The 21,736-nt window shown below is 42.7% G+C and overlaps 1 protein-coding gene across 1 annotated transcript; it reads left to right on the forward strand.

Annotated features, from left to right (window-relative positions):
• Window positions 1–4,533: 4,533 nt before the first annotated feature.
• On the forward strand, window positions 4,534–21,452 carry LOC112225930 (ubiquitin-conjugating enzyme E2 Z). Its single transcript, XM_024390067.2, has 7 exons — window positions 4,534–5,311; window positions 6,529–6,601; window positions 7,056–7,243; window positions 8,076–8,187; window positions 8,591–8,703; window positions 13,335–13,425; window positions 17,619–21,452. Exons 1-7 carry the CDS (start codon window positions 4,875–4,877, stop codon window positions 17,793–17,795), a joined length of 1,191 nt encoding a protein of 396 aa, XP_024245835.1. The 5' UTR covers window positions 4,534–4,874; the 3' UTR covers window positions 17,796–21,452.
• Window positions 21,453–21,736: the final 284 nt, after the last annotated feature.

Below are 21,736 nucleotides of genomic sequence, written 5' to 3' on the forward strand. Positions count from 1 at the left end.
CTAAACTTGTCAGTCTTTATTTTCAGTGTTTGGATGCTGGACTTAAAGATTGGTAAACTAAAAGTACTAGTTACCTTATCACATTGAATGCAATATAAGCTAAATGTACTAGTACAGGGATGTGGAATTTCTTAGCAATTAATTCTGGGTCTCAACTTGCTGTTAGTTAGAATTAATAGAATACACAAGGTGCAATTTCATAATGTAGATGTGACCCAATTTTGCCCATGTCGGCAAAGCATTTTTAGATTGGTAAATTAGTCTAGGGACCAGCTATGTAAGCATGTTCGTGTTGCCGACCGGGGTGGGGCCCAGTTGATCATCAGTTATCATAAACTCAGCAAAAAAAGAAACGTCCTCTGTCAACTTAAGTTTCAGCAAACTTAACCTGTAAATATTTATATGAACATAAGATTCAACAACTGAGACAAACTGAACCAGTTCCACAGACATGTGACTAACAGAAATGGAATGAGTCCCTGAGCAAAGAGGGGGTCAAAAGTAACAGTATCTGGTGTGGCCACCAGCTGCATTAAGTACTGCAGTGCATCTCATTGTCTGCACCAGATTTGCCAGTTCTTGCTGTGAGATGTTATCCCGCTCCTCCACTGTGGCACTTGCAAGTTTCTGGGGGGGAATGGCCCTAGCCCTCACCCTCCAATCCAACAGATCCCAGATGTGCTCAATGGGTTTGAGATCCAGGCTCTTTGACCCTCCGGCATTGTCATGCTGGAGGGTCATGTCAGGATGAGCCTGGAGGAAGGGAACCACATGAGGGAGGAGGATGTCTACCCTGTAATGCACAGTGTTGAGATTGAGCTTGTCACTGCAGGCAGTCAGATGATGCTGTGACCCTCTGCCCCAGACCACGACGGACTCTCCACCTCCAAATCGGTCCCGCTCCAGAGTACAGGCCTTGGTGTAACTCTCATTCCTACGACGATAAACGCGAATCCGACCTTCACCCCTGGTGAGACACAACCGCGACTGGTCAGTGAAGAGCACTTTTGCCAGTCCTGTCTGGTCCAGCGACAGTGAGTTTGTACCCATGGATGCCGTTGTTGCCTGTCTGAGGACCTGCCTTACAACAGGCCTACAAGCCCTCAGTCCAGCCTATTGTCAACAGTCTGAGCACTGTGATGGAGGGATTGTGTGTTCCTGGTGTAACTCGGGCAGTTGTTGCCATCCTGTCCCGCAGGTGTGATGTTCGGCTGTACCGATCCTGTGCAGGTGTTATGTGGTCTGCCACTGCGAGGACGATCAGCTGTCCGTCCTGTAGCGCTGCCTTAGGCGTCTCACAGTACAGACGTGGCCAGGGCAGTAAATTGCAACATCTTGCATGCCTAAGGCATGTTCACGCAGATGAGCAGGGACCCTGGGCATCATTCTTTTGGTGTTTCTCAGGCTGTAGAAAGGCCTCTTTAGTGTCCTAGGTTTTCAGAACTGACCTTAATTGCCTACTATCTAAGTTGTTAGTGTCTTAACAGCTGTTCCACAGGTGAATGTTCATTAATTGGTTATGGTTCATTGAACAAGTGTGGGAAATGTTTAAATCCTTTACAATGAAGATCTGAAGTTTGGATTTTTACATATTATTTTTGAAAAGACAGGGTCCTGAGATGTTTCCCCCCCCCGCTAAGTTTAACATTAAGCATTTGCCTCCACCCTATGGCAATGTGTAGAATTTCAGGAAATAACTTTTTTTTTTGTCTGCGCTGTCACAGTCATTGCGGCCCCTCGTGATGAGTTCAGTTTTTTTGTGGCCCCCGCCCTAATTAAAGTTGTGTAAAATGTACAGTGTAAAGAACATTCGGACCACCTTCATAATGAGTTTTACCTGCAGGACGGCCTGAATTTGTCAGGGCATCGACTAGGTGTCAAGTGTTTTGGCCCATGTTGACGCCAATGCTTCCCACAGTTGGCTGGATGATCTTTGGGTGGTGGACCATTCTTGATACACATGGGGAAACTGAGTGCAACATTACTGGGTTTTTCCACAAACACAATCAAACCGGTGTACCTACTATACCCCGTTCAAAGGCACTTAAATCTTTTGTCTTGCCCATTTTATCCTCAATGGCACAGTCTTGAGGTTTTTGTCTATTTAACTTGTCACCTTTTGATCAACACTGAAGTGGATTTAACAGGGCATGGAGAGGTTTCATCTGGTCAGTCGGTCATAGAAAAAGCATGCTTTGTACATTTGGTGTATATTCAATGTAATATGTCTGCACAAAATGTTATACAGGATTGCGTGCTACAATTACTTTTGACTTGATTCAAAAGCTGATTTGGGAAATTCAGTTTTCCTAAGATTCTTTGTAAATTTAACTTCCCGCAGTCTAGTGGTCAACGATGTAATCCCTCAGACATTTTGAGTTGGAAGACGATAGAATGGGGGACTCAAAGGACTTCACCCTTGATGTAGTCACGGACTATAGGTACTTCCCACTTACACCTGACTTGTCAATTGCATGAGGGGGAGCCAATGGGCACACTTTGGAGGGAGAATAGGAATTCAGCACTGAAGTCTGCGTTGTTTCTGGACAACTATGGGTGAACCACATCTTTGAGCACTTGAAATTAAGTATATTTAAAATTTGCTGTACACGCCCCTCATTTGGACGGTGACGCTGAAATGTTTAATTTCGCTTTATATTTTGGATTTGAGATCAAATGTTTTCATATGCGGCAACAATCCAGAATTACACATTTTTTATTTAAGGACATCACCGTTTCGATTTAAGCCTTTAACTAGTGTTGGTAGTTTGTTTTGGTGGTTTCGGATTATGATGTGCCCCATAGAAATGAATGGTAAATAATGATTGTCACCTTTTATTGTAAATAAGAATAAAATATGCTTCTGAACACTTCTACATTCATGCGGATGCTGCCATGATTAAAGAATTTGTACGATGTGAGGTTAGCATGTTTTTAGGGGTATGATCTGTGTGCTTAACTTTCTCACTCGTTATTCATGATTATCAGTAATTATGGTAGTATCCAGATTAATGCATTATTTACCATATTTCTGGCATAATCCAAAGAACTGCCAATGCATCTAAATTTAGTCACAAGTTTGATTTAGTCATTGCATGCTAGGAATATGACACCAAATACTAAACTTTTTGACTACTTTAATACATTAAGTGAGTTTTTCCAAATACTAAATGACACCTTCAAATGGGGGTACTAGATGCATAAAATGCTTTCATATTCTAAACGGTAAAACATATGTATGAAAATACCCTCAAAATGTGACGTCATGTACTGTTGCCTGAAAACATTTGGGCTCAAATCAAGAATGCTGGAGTATAGCGCCAAGTTCTAGCTTCACGGTCCACAAATACGGAGGGGAGTAGTTTTATTCGCTAGGTCAGTAGTTCCCAATTTATTTTGAACTGTGGCACAATTTGACGGGCTATAAAATTCTGACGCACTTAAATGTCCCTGTAAATGTTTTTAGTGGTAATGACCTCCCTCATCGGATTCATACTGCAATTATCGATTTTCTGTGACAAACATTGGTTTATAGATTTAAGAAGGGTTTATTACAAATATTTTCATAGTTTTGATAGTTCCTTACTCATGGTTCATTTGTGTGTAGCCCTTAAGTGCATCTCACCAATCTGGGCCAGATTTATTTAAATGTTTAGCTCCGTTAATGTGAGTCTTTAGTTTTGAACGGTTTGGGCTACAGTGGTTTTCTGCATTTTAAAGGCGCAACCACAGACAAAGTAATGCTCCGTTTGTTTCTATGGCAACCGCTGTTCTATAGTTTAGCCCAGCCATATTAAGAAATGTTTCTGATTTAACCTAATCAGACTTGCCTGTGCTGATGGTTTTTACAAAGTAAAATTAAACAAATAACTGCTCGTGGTGCGCACCCCTCAAATACAAATGTAACAACTTTCTGAGCACACTGGAAACGGCGTTCTAAGGCACTGCTTCTCAGTGCAAGAGGCGTCACTACAGTCCCTGGTTCGATTTTTAAAGCTGTATCTCATCCGGCTGTGATTCGGAGTCCCATAGGGCGGCGCACAATTGAACAAGCATCGTCCGGGTTTGGCCAGGGTAGGCAGTCCATTGTAAATAAGAATGTGTTCTTTACTGACTTGGCTAGTTAAAGGAAAGGTTACATACATATGTAGCCGTTTAATGTATTGAGACCTGCACTAGTGCTCCCAAGTAAAAATGCTGTGTATTCACTATACTGGTGATTTAATGGAAAAAGTGAGGACCTGAATTTAACTTAAATACAAGTGGACACCCATGACGTTGGATGATGATGGAACCCAGAGTTAAACTAAAGCAGTCTTCTACAAGTTACTAGTCAACTTATTTAGGTTGTAAATCAAGGTATGGTGTTCTAAGGAAAATGTAAAATACTACTGTAGGTCTACTGTTGTGTGGCTACTTTGAGATTTCCACCTTTTTTAATGGGGTGAATGTTCTCTAATCGGGTGTGGACGCAGTGTAACTACAATGCTGAAGATCGCCGCCAGGTGGCAGTAACTGTATTTTGTGCTGTGGAGAGGAAGTGGTTATTGAAAACCGAAGAAAAAAGCTAAGGGATAAACAGGCTGAAACCGCAAACTGCGTTGGTGACTGGTAACTGAGAATGTGACGGGTAATATATTATAGCATGAACTTTTCGACGGACAGTTTGTAGGTTCTTAAGACATAGCTAAACACGATTAGCTACGTTTTGGAGGCGAGAAGAAAGGCATACAATGCCGTGGGAGCGCTTTTTGTCATCTTCGCCTCTCCTTGCTCTTCCTCATTTACCGACTGCGTGAGGACTGACTTCAAAACAAGAAACTACTGTATCGATAACTGAAGCTAGCTATAACCTGAACACGTGCTAATTTACAATGGCGGATAGCGTAGGAGAGGTTGCTAATGGTGAAATTGGGTTAGGTGTTGGTAGTCAGGGAAATGGAGCTCCGCTGTTACCGAGTTTGGGTAATTCTCTGCCGGGCCACTCGACGAGTGGAGCTAACCCGACCTCGCCATCCCCAGCAGCGGCTGCGGAGACTGGCCTAGCCGTCATGGCCCCTGGAGCCGCAACTACCTCAACCATGGGGACTGGGAGCGGGTTTGGAGGTGCAGGTGCTCTTAGCGCGATAGTGGGCTCTGCCATTCCAATACCCACCTACTCGGCCACCAATGCTCTGCCGGGCGGTATCGGTTTGGGGGTGGCCGGAGCGGGCCTCTTGTCCCAGATTCACGCAACGTCCTGGGACCCAACACTAAGTACCGACTGGGACAACGAGAAGACGTCCCAGCAATGCATTCTCCGAATCAAAAGGTAATAATTTGAGTATGCATATATACACTGGTGAGCTTGCCTGTTACAACATATGGGATGTGGTTCCAACTTCAATGCTGTCTGAAAACGAAAGAACCACACCACACGTATTTCTGTGAATATAAACGCGACTTTTCTACAAACACCAGTGTTGCACTACTGTGTTTATATATCTAGACGTAGTCCTTGATCGTGACTCTCAATTCCTTGAAAAGGCGTCTTCTGTATTGGAGTTTTGTTTAAGAGCCCTGACACTCAATCTGAACGTTAACACTCGTCGCTTGCAGTACGGTTTTGGAAGCACCTTTTATATCAGGGGGAAATCATTTTCACATTAAAAAAAATAATTGCTACACCTTCATAGGGTTAGTGTTCCCACACGTCCATATCTCCATGTTACAATGATTGTTTAATCTAGCATGTTCCGAACACCTGTGTCTAAGCATAACTCAAGTGTAGCAGAAGTGTTGTTTCGTTGGATGGAGGCACCCATAACTGTATGGATCTTTTTTTTTAAGGATTCTTTCCCGTTGATGAAAGATAAGGGCGGTATGTTTCGAAAGCCCTGTCGCAAACGATTAATGACGTTTCTAAACGTTAAAACGGCGTCAGGATTGTAGTTCAAAATATGTAGTTTTGGGCGAAGCTAATAGCTGAAAACTAGGGAGAAGGCAGCATGCCGCCTAGAGTTGGAGAGCTAGGACTGACAGGATTTGTTAAGAGCAGAGTCAACAACCTCTGCATAATCAAAACGGTTGCTTTGTGAGGTGTAAATTCCAGCTGAAAAGTACTAGAGGCCTGCCTTTGGTTCCGAGCGGGTCCATCAGAGCTATGACCCAGTGAGACACTGGTGCTGGCCCGCATAGATGGAAAAATAAAAGTTTGAGCCTTTTTGGTGAAACACGGGGGTAAATCCTGTAGGAAAATGTGCCCTAAGAAAATGGTTACTTAGGCTACTAGTTAGGCCAATAGTGTGTATTAATTGGTCAGAGTTACTGATGTCATAATGTCGTTCTGCCCCTGAACGAGGCAGTTCCTAGGCCGTCATTGAAAATAACAATTCGTTCTTAACTGACTTGCGTAGTTAAATGAAGGTTAAACATTTAAAAAAAAAATGTTATGCCAAGTTGGCAAGAGCACAAACAGATCTGGGATCAGGCTACTATCCTTGTGTATTTGCATATTTTCTTAAGTTTCTCTTCTTACTCTTTCCTCAGGGATATAATGTCCATCTACAAGGAGCCTCCCCCGGGTATGTTTGTAGTTCCTGACCCTCACGACATGACTAAGGTAAAGCTCACAGACTTCCAGAACCTAGGTCCACGGGGTCTGTCCAGGCCACCTTACTGTTGTACATTGAGCTAGCCAGACGCCTTCCCCCAACAACTCCTATCCCTGGCTCAAGTTGTGGTTGGGAGGATCCTTCTAGAAAGAAAGTTAACATAATTTAGTCAGGCCACAATTTACTTAAGTATTTATCAAGTAATTTACCCTTGTTTGTCTTCCAAATTATAACCCACAGACTCAGTGTTTGTAATAAGTCAAAAGAAAAATGAAATTGAATTTACTAAACAAAAAAATACAGCCTTGAAGAACTGTTGCTGTGGCAAGAGGAACAACGGCCATCTTGGAATTTATCTTCTGCACAACTATTATGAGGATTATGTCAACCATGCGAATTATGGAGATATTCAACGCATCGACTCCCTATATATTAGCCCTGACTCTAGTCTTCCCTCCTCAGATCCATGCCCTCATCACAGGACCCTTCGACACGCCCTACGAGGGAGGCTTCTTCCTCTTTCTGTTCCGCTGCCCCCCGGACTACCCCATCCACCCCCCACGGGTCAAGCTCATCACCACTGGCCAAAACACTGTGCGCTTCAACCCCAACTTTTACCGTAACGGCAAAGTATGCCTCAGCATCCTCGGGTAAGCCAGGGTCCTGCAGCTCAGGGGAAACCTGCTGCACCTGAGCAACCCATACTTCTTTCCCTTTCTAACTAGGGGATGGGGTGACTAGGGGTCGAAATGGGACATGGCATTCATAAGTCTACCTATTAAACCCAGGCCCATAGAATAGCTTCTCTTACAAGTGATATACTTGGGACACTGTGTGATGAGACCTGCAATCAATATCATGATTCCACCTAATTACACACAAGAGCATGGAAAAACAGCAGACAGTTGTGCCCAGTAGTTGCAAGTCAGTCTGTATTATTAATGCCTGACCTGGTCTGACCACAACTGTAAGGCGTAGATTCAGGTAGCGGCCATTCTTTGGCCGAACATGCTTATTTATGGCAGCTCTCTGTGTAGAGACGCAGATAATCTTTTGCATGTCAGCACTTCCTCCCAGACTTGGTCCAGATCTCCCCCTCACTGTCGATGTGTGGGTGACTTTGGCCCAGAGGATGTGATGCCATCATTCTCCTGCTTTAAATAGAATACATTTGTATTTTTCTTGGACTGACGTGCCCATGTATCGTAATGCTATTTTGCACCTATGGCTCCTTGACTCAGCTTTGAAGTACTTCCTCTTGTTCTCTTTATAGTAGTGTTGGTCAGTCTCGAGAACCTACAGGGAGTTCAAAAGCTTGCACTCCGAAGAATAAAATTGAGCTACTATTCAGTCTACAGTAACTTTTTGGTTGAAGCCCCGTAGTTCATATACAACTTAAACTTAATATTTTGTTTAGTGCGCGCGCTCCTGACGTGTATCTTTTGTGCTTTAAACCTCTCTTTGTTCTGGGTTGTTGTGTAGGACTTGGACAGGGCCAGCATGGAGCCCGGCCCAAAGCATCTCCTCAGTTCTGATCTCCATCCAGTCTCTGATGACTGAGAACCCTTACCACAATGAGCCAGGCTTTGAACAGGTAAGCCTATAGCCCACTGGTAAGTTGGCCTCTAATTTAGCTGGCAAGCCAAACCACAATCCCCAGAATGCAGTTTAAATCCTACAGCCTTATGGGGAATGTGGTTCACTGAAGAAATGCACCCATTTTGATCAACAAGGCTACTGTTTTTTTGTCATATGATATTGTGACGTAATATAACTGTCTGACTTACAGAAGTCTTCAGCCGGTGTTCTATTTGTCTATTTAGTCCGTTTGCCATTTCTTCCCCATTTGTAGAAGTTTGTATAAATGTGTGTGTGTGTGAAAAGCGTTTTTTCTGTCAACAGCTACAGACTGACCATACCAGTGTGGAATGTGTCACTTTTTGTGTCTTGAGAATTGTCCCCTTTACACCTGCTCCCTCTGACACTCCCTTTGCCAGGAGAGACACCCGGGGGACAGCAAGAACTACAATGAGTGCATCCGCCATGAGACCATGCGCGTGGCTGTATGTGACATGCTGGATGGGAAGGTGCCCTGTCCAGAAGCCCTGTGGTGAGTTCGTCTTGGATTGTTCACTCCAAAATAAAAGTTTGACGCCCTTTTGAAAACTGAGTCAATGTTCCACGGCATTTATTGTCTAGATCCAGATACAATGGCTTCAGAAAGTATTCACACACCTTGACATTTTCCACATTTTGTTGTTACAGCCTGAGTTTAAAATGGATTACATTGTCATTTTGTCACTGATCTACACACAAAACCCCTTAATGTCAAAGTGCAGTTATGTTTTTAGAAATTAATAACAAATGAAAAGCTGAAATCTTTTGAGTCTAAGTATTCAACCCCTTTTGTTATGGTAAACCAAAATAACTTCAGGAGTAAGAATTCGCTTAACAAGTCAGATAAGTTTTATGGACTCACTCTGTGTGCAATAATTGTTTTAACATGATTGATGACACAGATGCTAAGCTACAGGACTGTTTTGCTAGCACAGACTGGAATATTTTCCTGGATTCTTCTGATGGCATTGAAGAGTACACCACATCAGTTACTGGCTTCATCAATAAGTTAATCGATGATGTCATCCCCACAGTGACCGTACATGCATACCCCAACCAGAAGCCATAACCCAACCACAGGCAACATCCTCACAGAGCTAAAGGGTAGAGCGGCCACTTTCAAGGAGCGGGCCTCTAACCTGGACACATATAAGAAATCCTGCTATGCCCTCCGATGAACCATCAAACAGGCAATACAGGACTAAGATTGAATCGTACTTCACCGGCTCTGATGCTCGTCTGATGTGGCAGGGCTTGCAAACTATTACGGACTACTAAGGGAAGCACAGCCGCAAGCTGCCCAGTGACACGAGCCTACCAGACGAGCTGAATAACTTCTATACTTGCTTTGAGGCAAGCAACACTGAAGCATGTATGAGAGCATCAGCTGTTCCGGATGACTGTGTGATCATGCTCTCCGTAGCAGATTAAAACCTTTAAACAGGTCAACGTTCACAAGGCCGCAGGCCCAGATGGATTACAAGGACTTGTACTCTGAGCATGCGCTGATCAACTGGCATGTGTCTTCATTGACATTTTCAACCTGTCCCTGACCATGTCTGTAATAACATGTTTCAAGTCCCTGTGCCCAGGGACGCCAAGGTAACCTGCCTAAATGACTCCCGACCCATAGCCCTCAACATCTGTAGCCATGAAGTACTTTGAAAGGCTGGTCATGGCTCACAACACCTTTATCCCAGAAACCCTAGACCCACTCCAATTTGCATACCACCCCAACCGAGCACACCCCCATTCTCATCGACAGGGCTGTAGTGGAGCAGGTTGAGAGCTTCAAGTTCCTTGGTGTCCACATCACCAACAAACTATCATGGTCCATACACACTGTCCAAAGACAGTCGTGAAGAGGGCACCACAGTGCCTCTTCCCCCTCAGGAAATTGAAAAGATTTGCCATGGGTCCTCAGATCTTCAAAATGTTCGACAGCTGCACCATCGAGAGCATCCTGCCCGGTTACATTACTGCCTGGTATGGCAACTGCTCGGCCCCCGACCACAAGGCACTACAGAGGGTAGTATGTACGGCCCAGTACATCACAGGGGCCACGCTCCCTGCCATCCAGGACCTCTATACCAGGCGGTGTCGGAGGCCCTAAAAATTGTCAGACTCCAACCACCCTAGTCATAGACTTCTCTCTGCTACTGCACGACAATGTCGTGTCTTTGGCTATGCTGGATGAAGTGATATGACATGCTATTCTATAAAATAATTTCTACGTAATTAATATCACCTGATTGAGCTAATCATGTAAATGTAATTAACTAGAGAGTCGGGGCACCGCGAAAGAGTATTTATAGAGCTGTTATCTTCCGAATAAACTCTTAAGGACCTAGTAATATTTTACATCAATCGCAGTCAATATTAATCGTCACCTTAATTCGGTCTCATCTGAAAGTTGTAAATTATTGGTAATCTTCACGAATCCTTGCCAACAAGTTGAATCAGTAATACAAAATTGGGTTTAATTATTTATTTACTAAATACCTAACTAATTACACATAATTATAACTTCATTACGTCAAAGTAAAACGTCCCTAGCAGGCGGAACAGATATGACAGCTTGTTACACAAAAGAAAAGGGTCTGGGTTTGGGTGAAAGAGCGGGAAGACTGAGGAACAAAGGGCGAAGCTGTGCTATCGTAAATACAGTATCTTATGCATTCTAAATTACCGCCCATTTGGAAAAGGAAAATGCAATAAATATTTACTCTGAGCTGCGCTTCAGTAGGTTGGTGGTAGTTGGAAGGCTATGTTGCCAAACCGAGTCCTTTGAAGAATGTCTCTGGTGGTCAATTGGATACGTTGTAGTAATGTCGTTGTGTGAGACTGGATACTCCCTGTTCCTTCCTAACCCTTGTTTGCAGCGGCTGTTTCTAACTCAACGGCTAGGAGGTATCACTTCTGTAGTGAATAAGAGTTCAAAGTTTATGCCAATCGCAACCAACGCTCACGCTGATGTTGGCTTCGTTCTGTAGTTATTATCTGAACCATTCAGACATCGGACCGTCGTCCTCACATCCTCGGAACAGGAGGTTATATTGTCATCAAGGCTATATATAGGAAGGGAGAGGAGGGCGTGTTTGAAAAGTTTTATAGCCCATGTCCCTTCACAGGGGCGGGTCACTGATTTGAGCAGAGCCCTAACCTTATGAAAACACATTTTAAAGCTAAAATCACATTTCTCCCATCACAAATAATTTCATGTTCAAACATTTAAATTGAACAACAATTCCATGTGAATCCGATACCTGTGTAGACTTTCCACTGTAGAGTTTGTCATCTTATCATTGATTGTGTTACTTACTTGCTATATTGTATTTACTTTGCCACCATGGCCTTTTTTTGCCTTTACCTCATCTCACCTCATTTGCTCACATTGTATATAGACCCATTTTTCTACTGTATGTTTTACTCCATGTGTAACTCTGTTCGTGTCGAACTGCTTTGCTTTATCTTGGCCAGGTCGCAATTGTAAATGAGAACCTGTTCTCAACTAGCCTACCAGGTTAAATAAAGGTGAATTATTATTATTATTTTTTAAATGGATGAATGTCTCAGATGACAGCCGAACTGACATCATATTCATTAAGTACCATTGGTCGAATTACCAGAATATAGTTAATTTCCCCCCACCTTCTGGTGTTCCCAGAATCTCTATGTTAACCCAGGGGTTTTCAAATGTAACATCAGTAGGGTAGAGAGAGGAAAAAGGGGGGAAGAGGTATTTATGACTGTCATAAACCTACCCCCAGGCCAACGTCATGACAACCAGCTGTACTGGAGTACCACATCTAACAGCTTCCCCCCCCAAGCCATAAGACTCCTGAACAGCTAATCAAATGGCTACCCGGACTATTTGCATTGTTCCCCCCCATTTTTACGCTGCCTCGCAAAGGGCACCTATTGGTAGGTGTGTATAAATCATTTGAAAAAGCAGACATTGAATATGCCTTTTGAATGGTGTAGTTATTAATGACACTTTGGATGGTGTATCGATACACCCAGTCACTACAATGATACAGGCGTCCTAGCTTGGTTGACTGAGAGGAAGGAAACCCCTTAAGGAGTTCATCACTATGAGGCCAATGGTGATTTTAAAGCAGTTGGCGTTAAATTGCTGTGATATGAAAAAACTGAGGATGAATCGACAACATTGTAGTTACTCCACAATGCTAACCTAAATGATGGCATGAGAAGAAGCAAGCCTGTACATAATAAAAATATTCCCAAACATGCATCCTGTTTGCATAAGGCACTAAAGTAATACTGCATACGAAGCATTATGTTTGGGGAAAATTTAACACAACACATCACTGAGTATCACTTCATATTTGCAAGCATGGTGGTGGCTGCATCATGTTATGCGTATGCTTATCTGCAGGGGGGGATAAAGCTAAACGCAGGTGAAATCCTAGAGGGAAAACCTTGTTAATTCTCCTTTCCAACAGACACTGGGAGACAAATAGACCTTTCTGCAGGATAATAACCTAAAATGCCAGGCCAAATGTACACTAGTTACTTACCAAGATTACATTGTGTTCCTGAGTGGCCTAGTTGCAGTTTTGACTTGTCTAGAGAATCTATGGCAAGACTTGAAAATGGCTGTCGAACTTGACAGAGCTTGAAGAATTTAAAAAAGAATAATGGGAAATATTGTACAATCCAGGTTTTCCAAGCTCTTCGATTTACCCAGACACTCACAGCAATAATCGCTGGCAAAGGTGACTAACGTGTTGTCTCGGGGGATTGAATACTTATCTAATCAAAAAAATAATTTTATTTTCCATTCATATTTAGAATTTTGTGTAGATCGTGCTCAAAAATGGAAATGTAATCCATTTCAATCCCACTTTGTAACATAACAAAATGTGGGAAAAGTCAAGAGGTGTGAATACTTTCTGAAGGGACGTCTAATCTCCTTATTGTACATGAGGCATATTGTTGAACCTTCTTAACAGATTGGATTACAAGAGACATGTTCAAAGCCACTGACCCACAATGAATTTTTAGAACAAACACCGCTTTCAATGGCTAGTCATTTTAATTTGTAGTTTTAGCACTTGTTGTTGGTGGTTAATTAACCTCATGAATGTTCCTGTGTTGCAGGAGTGTGATGGAGAAATCATTCCTGGAGTACTATGACTTCTACGAGGGGGTCTGCAAAGAGAGACTACACCAACAGGGACAGAACATGCAGGTATTGCCAGAGACCTCATTCTCGCTGTGTGTCTCTGTGTGTGTACATGTTTCTTCTATGCACCTTGGAGAAGCAGAACACACGGGTAATAATGCATCACACATCCTGATGACTAATGCACTGCACCTTCCCTGGGGTTAGAGCAGGGGTCCCAAACTAGGTCCTCGGGACCCCTAGGGGTGCACGTTTTGATTATTGCCCTAGCACTACACAGCTGACTCAAATAATCAACTAATCATCAAGCTTTGATTATTTGAACACGAAACTACCTCCAATTTCCTTCATAATGAACGCAGAAACATAATGATATCCACGAGCAGTAGCAGTGCGTGTAGCAGTTACATGGTCAAGCAAGTTAATGTTTCCAACATTTTTGGACAACTAAACAACTATTGATTTAGAACCACAGTTACCGCAATTCGCAAAGAAAACAGGAGCTGCCTCCACTGTACCACCACCATTTCAACATCATCAAATCACCCATGCTTAGTCTAATACGGTGACAACTAAAAGATACCAAAAACAAATCATGTGGCTGTCCATGGTTCTGGCTGTCCATGGCTCTGATTTGTGTACGTGCAAGTAGAAAAAATATATAAAAAATAACATTGACTCACCCACCAATTTTTTTTTTTTTTGTCCCTAGACTACCTGGCTAAAATGCTTGCTCGCTCGCTAGCTTAACTTCCTTTCGTAGGCAACGTTAGTTAACATTCGCCTTCTACTTATTGAACTCTCAGGCCAGGGGCACAACAATATATGGTTAATTAATGGTTGGATTAGAATCACTGTTATAATCATTGGCCAGTAAGGAGAATTAAGTAAAACCACAAGTCCAAATCCCTACCTCCATCCATGGCTAATTTAGGAAAGACACGATTTTTGCTAGCTAGCCACCGGAGGAGCACAACAAATGCAATTTAAGTTGTTTCGGTCAGTGATGTGTGCTCTTGATGGGATTTGATAGAAGTTCTGCAAAATGCAAACTGGCTTCCATTGACACTTTTTTGTTGTTGTTGGTCTGCCAGGACCATTCACAATTGAGCTCACTCAGTTTAGCTTAATGCTGATAGGCTATTTTATACTTTTATTTTTTTTTATCAAGGGTGGCCAAATGCTCACTGGCTTCCCTTGCATTCAATGCTACGGACTGCAACAATGTCATACTCTTTTGGACCAGACAGCATACAGAGACAGAGAGGTGCTGTTTTGCTCGCTCAGATGCTTTCTCCGGTGAGGTACATTGCGCCTTTTGTGAATTTTTCAGATGTCTCAATCGCACTCCACACTGCCCTTTCCCACCTGGACAAAAGGAACACCTAGGTGAGAATGCTGTTCATTGACTACAGCTTAGTGTTAAACACCATAGTGCCCACAAAGCTCATCACTAAGCTAAGGACCCTGGAACCTAACACCGCCCTCTGCAACTGGATCCTGGATTTCCTGATGGGCTGCCCACAGGTGGTAAGTGTAAGCAACAACACATCTGCCACGCTGATCCTCAACATGGTGGCCCCTCAGGGGTGCGTGCTCAGTCCCCTCCTGTACTCCCTGTTCAAGCACAACTCCAACACCATTAAGTTTTCTGACAACACAACGGTGGTAGGCCTGATCACCGACAATGATGAGACAGCCTTTAGGAAGGTCGTCAGAGACCTGACAGTGTGGTGCCAGGACAACAACCTCTCCCTCAACATGAGCAAGACAAAGGAGATGATCGTGGACTACAGGATGAGGAGGGCCGAATAGGCCCCCATTCACATTGACGAGGCTGTAGTAGAGTGGGTCGAGAGTTTCAAGTTGCACCATTGAGCGCTTCCTGACCGGTTGCATCACCGCCTGGTATGGCAACTGCTCGGCATCTGACCGTAACACGGAACCAAAACCGGCTGCGCACGTGCGCCATCGTGCATCAATTTATTTTGTCCAAACGCGATCACGACACGCAGGTTAAAATATCAAAACAAACTCTGAACCAATTACATTGATTTGGGGACAGGTCGAAAAGCATTAAACATGTATGGCAATTTAGCTTGCTAGCTTTCACATGCTAGCTGAATTGTCCTAGTTAGCTAGTTTGCTGTTACTAGCTCATTTGTCCTGGGATATAAACATTAACTTATTCTACCTGACATGCACAAGGCCCTCTACTCAGACAATTAATCCACACATAAACGGTCAACCGAATCGTTTCTAGTCATCTCTCCTCCTTCCAGGCTTTTTCATCTTTGAACTTATATGGTGATTGGTATCTGAGCTTTCATAGTATTACCACCATGACCGGCAAAAGTTTATTTTAATCACCCACGTGGGTATAACCAATGAGGAGATGGCACGTGGGTACCTGCTTCTATAAACCAATGAGGAGATGGGAGAGGCAGGACTTGCAGTGCGATCTGCGTCAAAAATAGGAACGACTTCTATTTTAACCCGTGGCAACGCAGACGCTCATCGGCGCACGCAAGCAGTGTGGGTGCAATAATTTAATAACATTAATTTCTACATTTTATTTTGCAACGCTCACGCATGCGACGTGTCCGTTCTGGTCAGCATGTAAGGTGCTAGAGGGTAGTGCGTACAGCCCAGTACATCACTGGGGCCAAGCTTCCTGCCATCCAGGACCAATATATATTATATAGGCGGTGTAAGCGGAAGGCCAAAATAATTGTCAAAGACCCCAGTCACCCAAGTCATAGACTGTTCTCTCTACTACCGCACGGTAAGCAGTACCGGAGCGCCAAGTCTAGGTTCAAAAGGCTCCTTAACAGCTTCTACCCCCCCCTCCCCGAGCCATAAGAATGCTGAACAATTAATCAAATGTGCACCGAATACAACAGATGTAGACCTTAGTGAAATGCTTACTTACAGGCTCTAACCTGTAGTGCAAAAAAGGTATTAGGTGAACAATGGGTAAGTAAAGAATTAAAAACAGTAGCGAGACTATAAAAGTAGTTAGGCTACATACAGACACCGGTTAGTCAGGCTGATTGAGATCGTATGTACATGTAGATGTGGTTAGTGTCTATGCATATATGATGGAACAGCGAGTAGCAGTAGTGTAAAGAGGGGTTGGGGGAAGGGCACACAATGCAGATAGCCCGGTTAGCCAATGTGCGGGAGCACTTGTTGGTTGGCCCAATTGAGGTAGAATGTACATTAATGTATAGTTAAAGGGACTGCATATATGATAAAGAGTAGCAGCAGCATAAAAGAGGGGTTGGGGGGGTGCACAATGCAAATAGTCTGGGTAGCCATTTGATTACCTGTTCAGGAATCTTATGGCTTGGGGGTAAAAACTGTTGAGAAGCCTTTTTGTCCTAGACTTAGCACTCTAGTACCACTTGCCATTCAGTAGTAGAGACTGTCTATGACTGGGGTGGTTGGGGTCTTTGACATTTTTTTGGGCCTTCCTCTGACACCGCCTGGTATAGAGACCCTGGGTGGCAGGCAGCTTAGCCCCAGTGATTTACTGGGCCGTACGCACTGCCCTCCTGCGGTCGGAGGCCAAGCACTTCCCGTACCAGGCAGTGATGCAACCACAGGATGCTCTTGATGTTGCAGCTGAAGAACCTTTTAAGGATCTCAGGACCCATGCCAAATCTTTTTAGTTTCCTGAGTAACACTGCTATTACTCACTGTTTATTATCTATGCATAGTCACTTTACTCCTATCTCCATGTACAAATTTCCTCGACTAATCTGTACCGCTGCACATTGATTCTGTACGGGTGCCCACTGTATACAGCGTCATTGTTATTTTATTGTGTTACTTTTTTTTATTTTCTCAACTATTTTCTTAACTGTATTGTTGGTTAAGGGCTTGAAAGTAAGCGTTTCATTGGTACCTGTTGTATTTGGCGCATGTGGCAAATAACATTTGATTTGAAGGAAATTTATGAAACACAAACAAGATATTAATATTTTTCTTTGTCAATTATTTTGGGAAGCCTGGCATCCATGACTGTATGCCACAAGTTCATTTGACTCATTGCCAAAGTAATTTGTCCCGGTTTATTTACAGACCATTCTCTCTACACATTAATAAATAAATGTATTTGTACACTTATACAAAATAAATTTAAACACAGTATATACTTCTCCCACATGCTTTAAACCTCCACCACAGTGGAAAATATGAGATGTTGAAATATGAGCTGCATATCCCACACTCTTTCTCTCCTTACATACGTCCAGGACCCTTTTGGAGAGAAGAGGGGTCGCTTCGATTACCAGGGCCTACTGGCACGCCTGAGTGCCACCCAGAGGCGCATACGGGAGAAGTGCCCACCGGAGGACAACGATGAGCACTCGGACTCGGACACCAGCTCCTCAGGCACAGACCCAGATAGCCAGGGCAGCTCCCAGCCTTAGCCACCAGATGGCGCCACACTACCTATTTTTCTGTTTCTCCTTTTCTGTTTTTGCAGGATGGTTTTGGCACAAGCGAGATGTTGGAGGGGGGAGGCTTGATATCAGGAAGCACTTATGATACAAAGGCAGGGGATACCTAATGACTGTTTTGATTGGTTATTTTTCTTTCCCCTGCAATCGTAAGTGCCTTTTGATTTAATTATTTGTTTTTAATTTTCAACTGTTGAAAGTAAACAATGCTAGTGTTGGGGGAGTTTGACTTGTAGAAATGGACACTAGTTGTTTTGAAAGCAATTTGTCATACTCTGCCTTAAATTGTCTCTGTTTTCCCACGCCTGATTGGATTAGGAAGTAGAGGGGAAATCTGAGATTGCCCATTCTCAATATTCAGTCAGTACAACCACATCGATCGTATAAATCAGATCAGCAACATCTATTCTTTCATACATCGGTACATACACCTCAGACTATCCACTTCTAAAGTCCCATTGTCTCTTATGATCTTTCTTTTAATCTGAACAGTACTTAATACAATTATGAACAGTCATAATTATGTTATGAATTCATAATGAATTGCATTTGTTTAAAAAAATAATTTAAACTCCATTAATGCCTAGTACAAAATATGTACAGTTACAGCCAAATATGTAGGCACCTTTGCACTTTACAGTGGAACAGATTGTACTAGTGGTTAGAGCTTTGAGGCCAGTAACTGAAAGGTTGCTGGATCGAATCCCTGAGCTGACAAGGTAAAAATCTGTCAACCCCCCCCACACCTCTCTGATTCAGAGGGGTTGGGTTAAATGGGGGAGACACATCTCAGTTGTACAACTGACAAGGTATCCCCCTTTCCCTTTAATATTTCTTATTTTCAAAACTGGTTGGGTGGCTATTTTTTACCCTGTAGGCACTTGCAATTTATGACAAGTGAGGAAAAATTACACATCACTTGCCTCCAACCAAATTTATTAGAATTCCAATAATGTCACCCAGGTCATATTTTGACTTTAAAATCAAAATTTCAGTTTTGATAAAAACATGTCTTGGTCCTGTGCAGATGTAAATCCAACAAATATAGGTGTGAACTTATTTGATAAGAAAATAGTGAATCGTTCAAGGGTGCCAATATATTTGTCTGTGTGTGTGTATATGTATATGTGCGCACAGCGAGAGATTTTATTATGGTCTGTGGGCAGTGTCTTCAAATTTTCTGTTGACTGAATGCTAAAGCCTGCATGGGAAGGTTTTTTTTTTTCTCCCCAATACATGACAACAATGCTCTCTGAATCAATGTTTGTGTATGATTATCATTGAGCTATAGTGTTGTGGGTTAAACTTTCAAGAGATGGTTTTCTTCACTGATGCTAAAATGCTGGTAGAGACCAATAGGAATGCCAAGAAAGACAGATTTGTCATTTGACCTGTCCCATTAAACCAATGCAACGTTTTCCATTGCATTTGTCATTGGAAGGCCTTGGACTGGTGCCTCTTCAGCTCCATTTAGCAGAGTCGGCCGTTACCAAACAGTCACAGACCTGTGTTAGACCTCCATGGTGTCATCTGAAAGCCACGGGAAATGTTTTATGATGGTAACAAGAAATACTGGACACCTGCTTCAAGGCTGTGTGAACTTTCTTTCTTTTCGAGTTTTCGCCTGCGATGGGTTTCTGTAGATTGGTTTGTAGAATGAGCTTATGTCGGTTTTGGCCATTGTTAAGCGCTAAAATGTTTTACGTTGGTTTACATATATGGTGTCAGAAGTGCGTTCCACAGGTTGACACAGTCTAAGGTACAAGTTCTATATAAACCTAACCTGGCAGTAAGACTGACAACACAAATGGAAAATGGACTTCAGGTGACCAAGGAGGATAAAAAAAAAAATGTTTTTACGGTAAACCGTATGACCCGTTAGAACCAGTGGTCTTGTCTGCTGTAAGGGGTAGATCTTATTTTTTCATATTGATGTGGAGTTGTTATTCTTGCTTTGAAAGACATAGTCAGATCCCCTTTCGAGACTTCTGCCCGAACCCACAATCGTTTGTCTCTTGAATCGTCCCCCTTCAAAGTGTCACGAAACTTTGTGCCTATCAGCCAGTACAGCTCACCAACAACCTCTACAGAGGCCTCAAAGGCTCTTCATCTTTCTGGTTTTATCAAAACTGCTTAAAAGGTATAGGGGGCTGAACACCTCTACTGTGTCACTTGGTTTGTAATCCTATCTAGCAAGGTGCAAAGAATTATACCTTTGTCTTCAGTCCTTATAGCATTTTGAAACTACGCACTCAGGATACAACAAAACCTCTTGCTTTGTAATGGACTGTCTGGACCACAATCTACTGTCTAATTGAGGGGGCCAGCTCCAGTGAAGATTGGCACCCAAAACAGGACCGGACCACACCCTTTTTCTTTTCCTTCTCATGGACATGTTTTTCTATTCCCTCCCATCTGGGTGCATTTCTGCTCAGTTCTCTCAGTCGATTGGGACTTCCTCTCACAGGAAATAATGTTGGATTTAATAAATCTCATGTTTGAGATAATACTGCTAACTTTCTTTGAAGTTTGAAAAAAAAAAATGAATCTACTGCAAATGAAACTATTCAAGCAAATATCCTACTGGCCAGCTCCACTGCAAATGAGTAGGTGTGAGATGACACTTCATGCTAAATATAGCGACCAGTCAGTTTGAATCCTTGTTATGGTTTGGTGTGTATATTCCTGTATCATTCTGATGGGACCCTTCTATTGTGTCCCTTGTCTGATGGTTTGTGCCCCCAACCCAGAGCATCGATCGGAATTCCTTTTACTAAGGCATCCTCAATCGATTATGGTATTTGCATTTAGGTGTTTTCAGGAAGTGAAGTATGTAAAGCGTAGAAACTTCTAGAATAAATATAAATGTTGGCAAGGCCATGGGCATAATTAAAAATAATAATAAAACAGGGAAAGCTCATCGATCTCAATGAGATAAGTAACATTTGTATTGAGGCCCATTGCGTTAGATGTCTCAGTATCTCCTGACCTTCAATCTATGTCATTTTTTTATGAGATGAGAGTGATACTAAAATATACTGCATCTTTTCCTCAAGATTGAATTAGGACTTGGGATGGTGTAGAGTAGACCACATCGCTTCTTAGCTAGCTACCAGCAATGTACAGGGCTGCTAAAACTAGCTGCCACATAGAGCTGTTGCTCTACGACAGGGTTTCCCCAACACGGTCCTGGGCCCCTCCCCCCTTGGTGCACATCATGTTTTTTCCCCTAGCACTACACAGCTGATTTAAATAACCAACTCATCAAGCTTTGATTATTTGAATCAGCTGTGTAGTGCTATGTCAACAAACAAAAAAACAATACGTGCCCCCAAGACCATGTTTGGGGAGACCCTGGCCTAGCAGTACATTCCCACAGGGGCGCTCAACACTCTAATGGCCATTCATTCTCAGTCAAGGGTAAGTGAATGGTTTACACTTTTTGAGTTGACAGAAGATGTGGGACCCATTTTAGGCCTTGACTCAACGTTCCAGGCCAAGGCATTAGTCCCAGGACTTTCACCGCCAAGTTATGCAAGACTATTTTCATCTGACTTCATCTCTGTTTTCATTATATTGTGTATGTAAAAAAATATATATAATAAAATATACCAATGGCTATTTTGATCTGTGGCATTCTGTTTCAGTGCAAGTGTTATATTGTTAATAGTGTCAATTTTATAGGCATTCAGTTGAGGGCTTCAGCCCAGCCACCATTGTGATGGTAATGCCAAGGAGGACTATAAGGACCATAAGCCCCATATATTATCAGTTCCAAAATTATTGGCACTATTGATAAAGATTGGCAAAAAAGACTATAAAATACATAATACCAATACTGAGCTATATTTTATGCTAAAAAATGGGGAAATTATATTTTATATTGTTACAATTTCTCAGGTAAAGAGACT

The sequence above is a fragment of the Oncorhynchus tshawytscha genome, linkage group LG27, assembly GCF_018296145.1.
Source record: "Oncorhynchus tshawytscha isolate Ot180627B linkage group LG27, Otsh_v2.0, whole genome shotgun sequence".
Classification (NCBI taxonomy): domain Eukaryota; kingdom Metazoa; phylum Chordata; class Actinopteri; order Salmoniformes; family Salmonidae; genus Oncorhynchus; species Oncorhynchus tshawytscha.

Coding starts and splice junctions, on each gene's coding strand:
- LOC112225930 (XM_024390067.2), top strand. CDS start 4,875: ATGGCGGATAGCGTAGGAGAGGTTGCTAATGGTGAAATTGGGTTAGGT. Junction 6,602..7,055: donor ACCCTCACGACATGACTAAG/GTAAAGCTCACA, acceptor TTCCCTCCTCAG/ATCCATGCCCTCATCACAGG. Junction 8,704..13,334: donor CCCTGTCCAGAAGCCCTGTG/GTGAGTTCGTCT, acceptor CCTGTGTTGCAG/GAGTGTGATGGAGAAATCAT.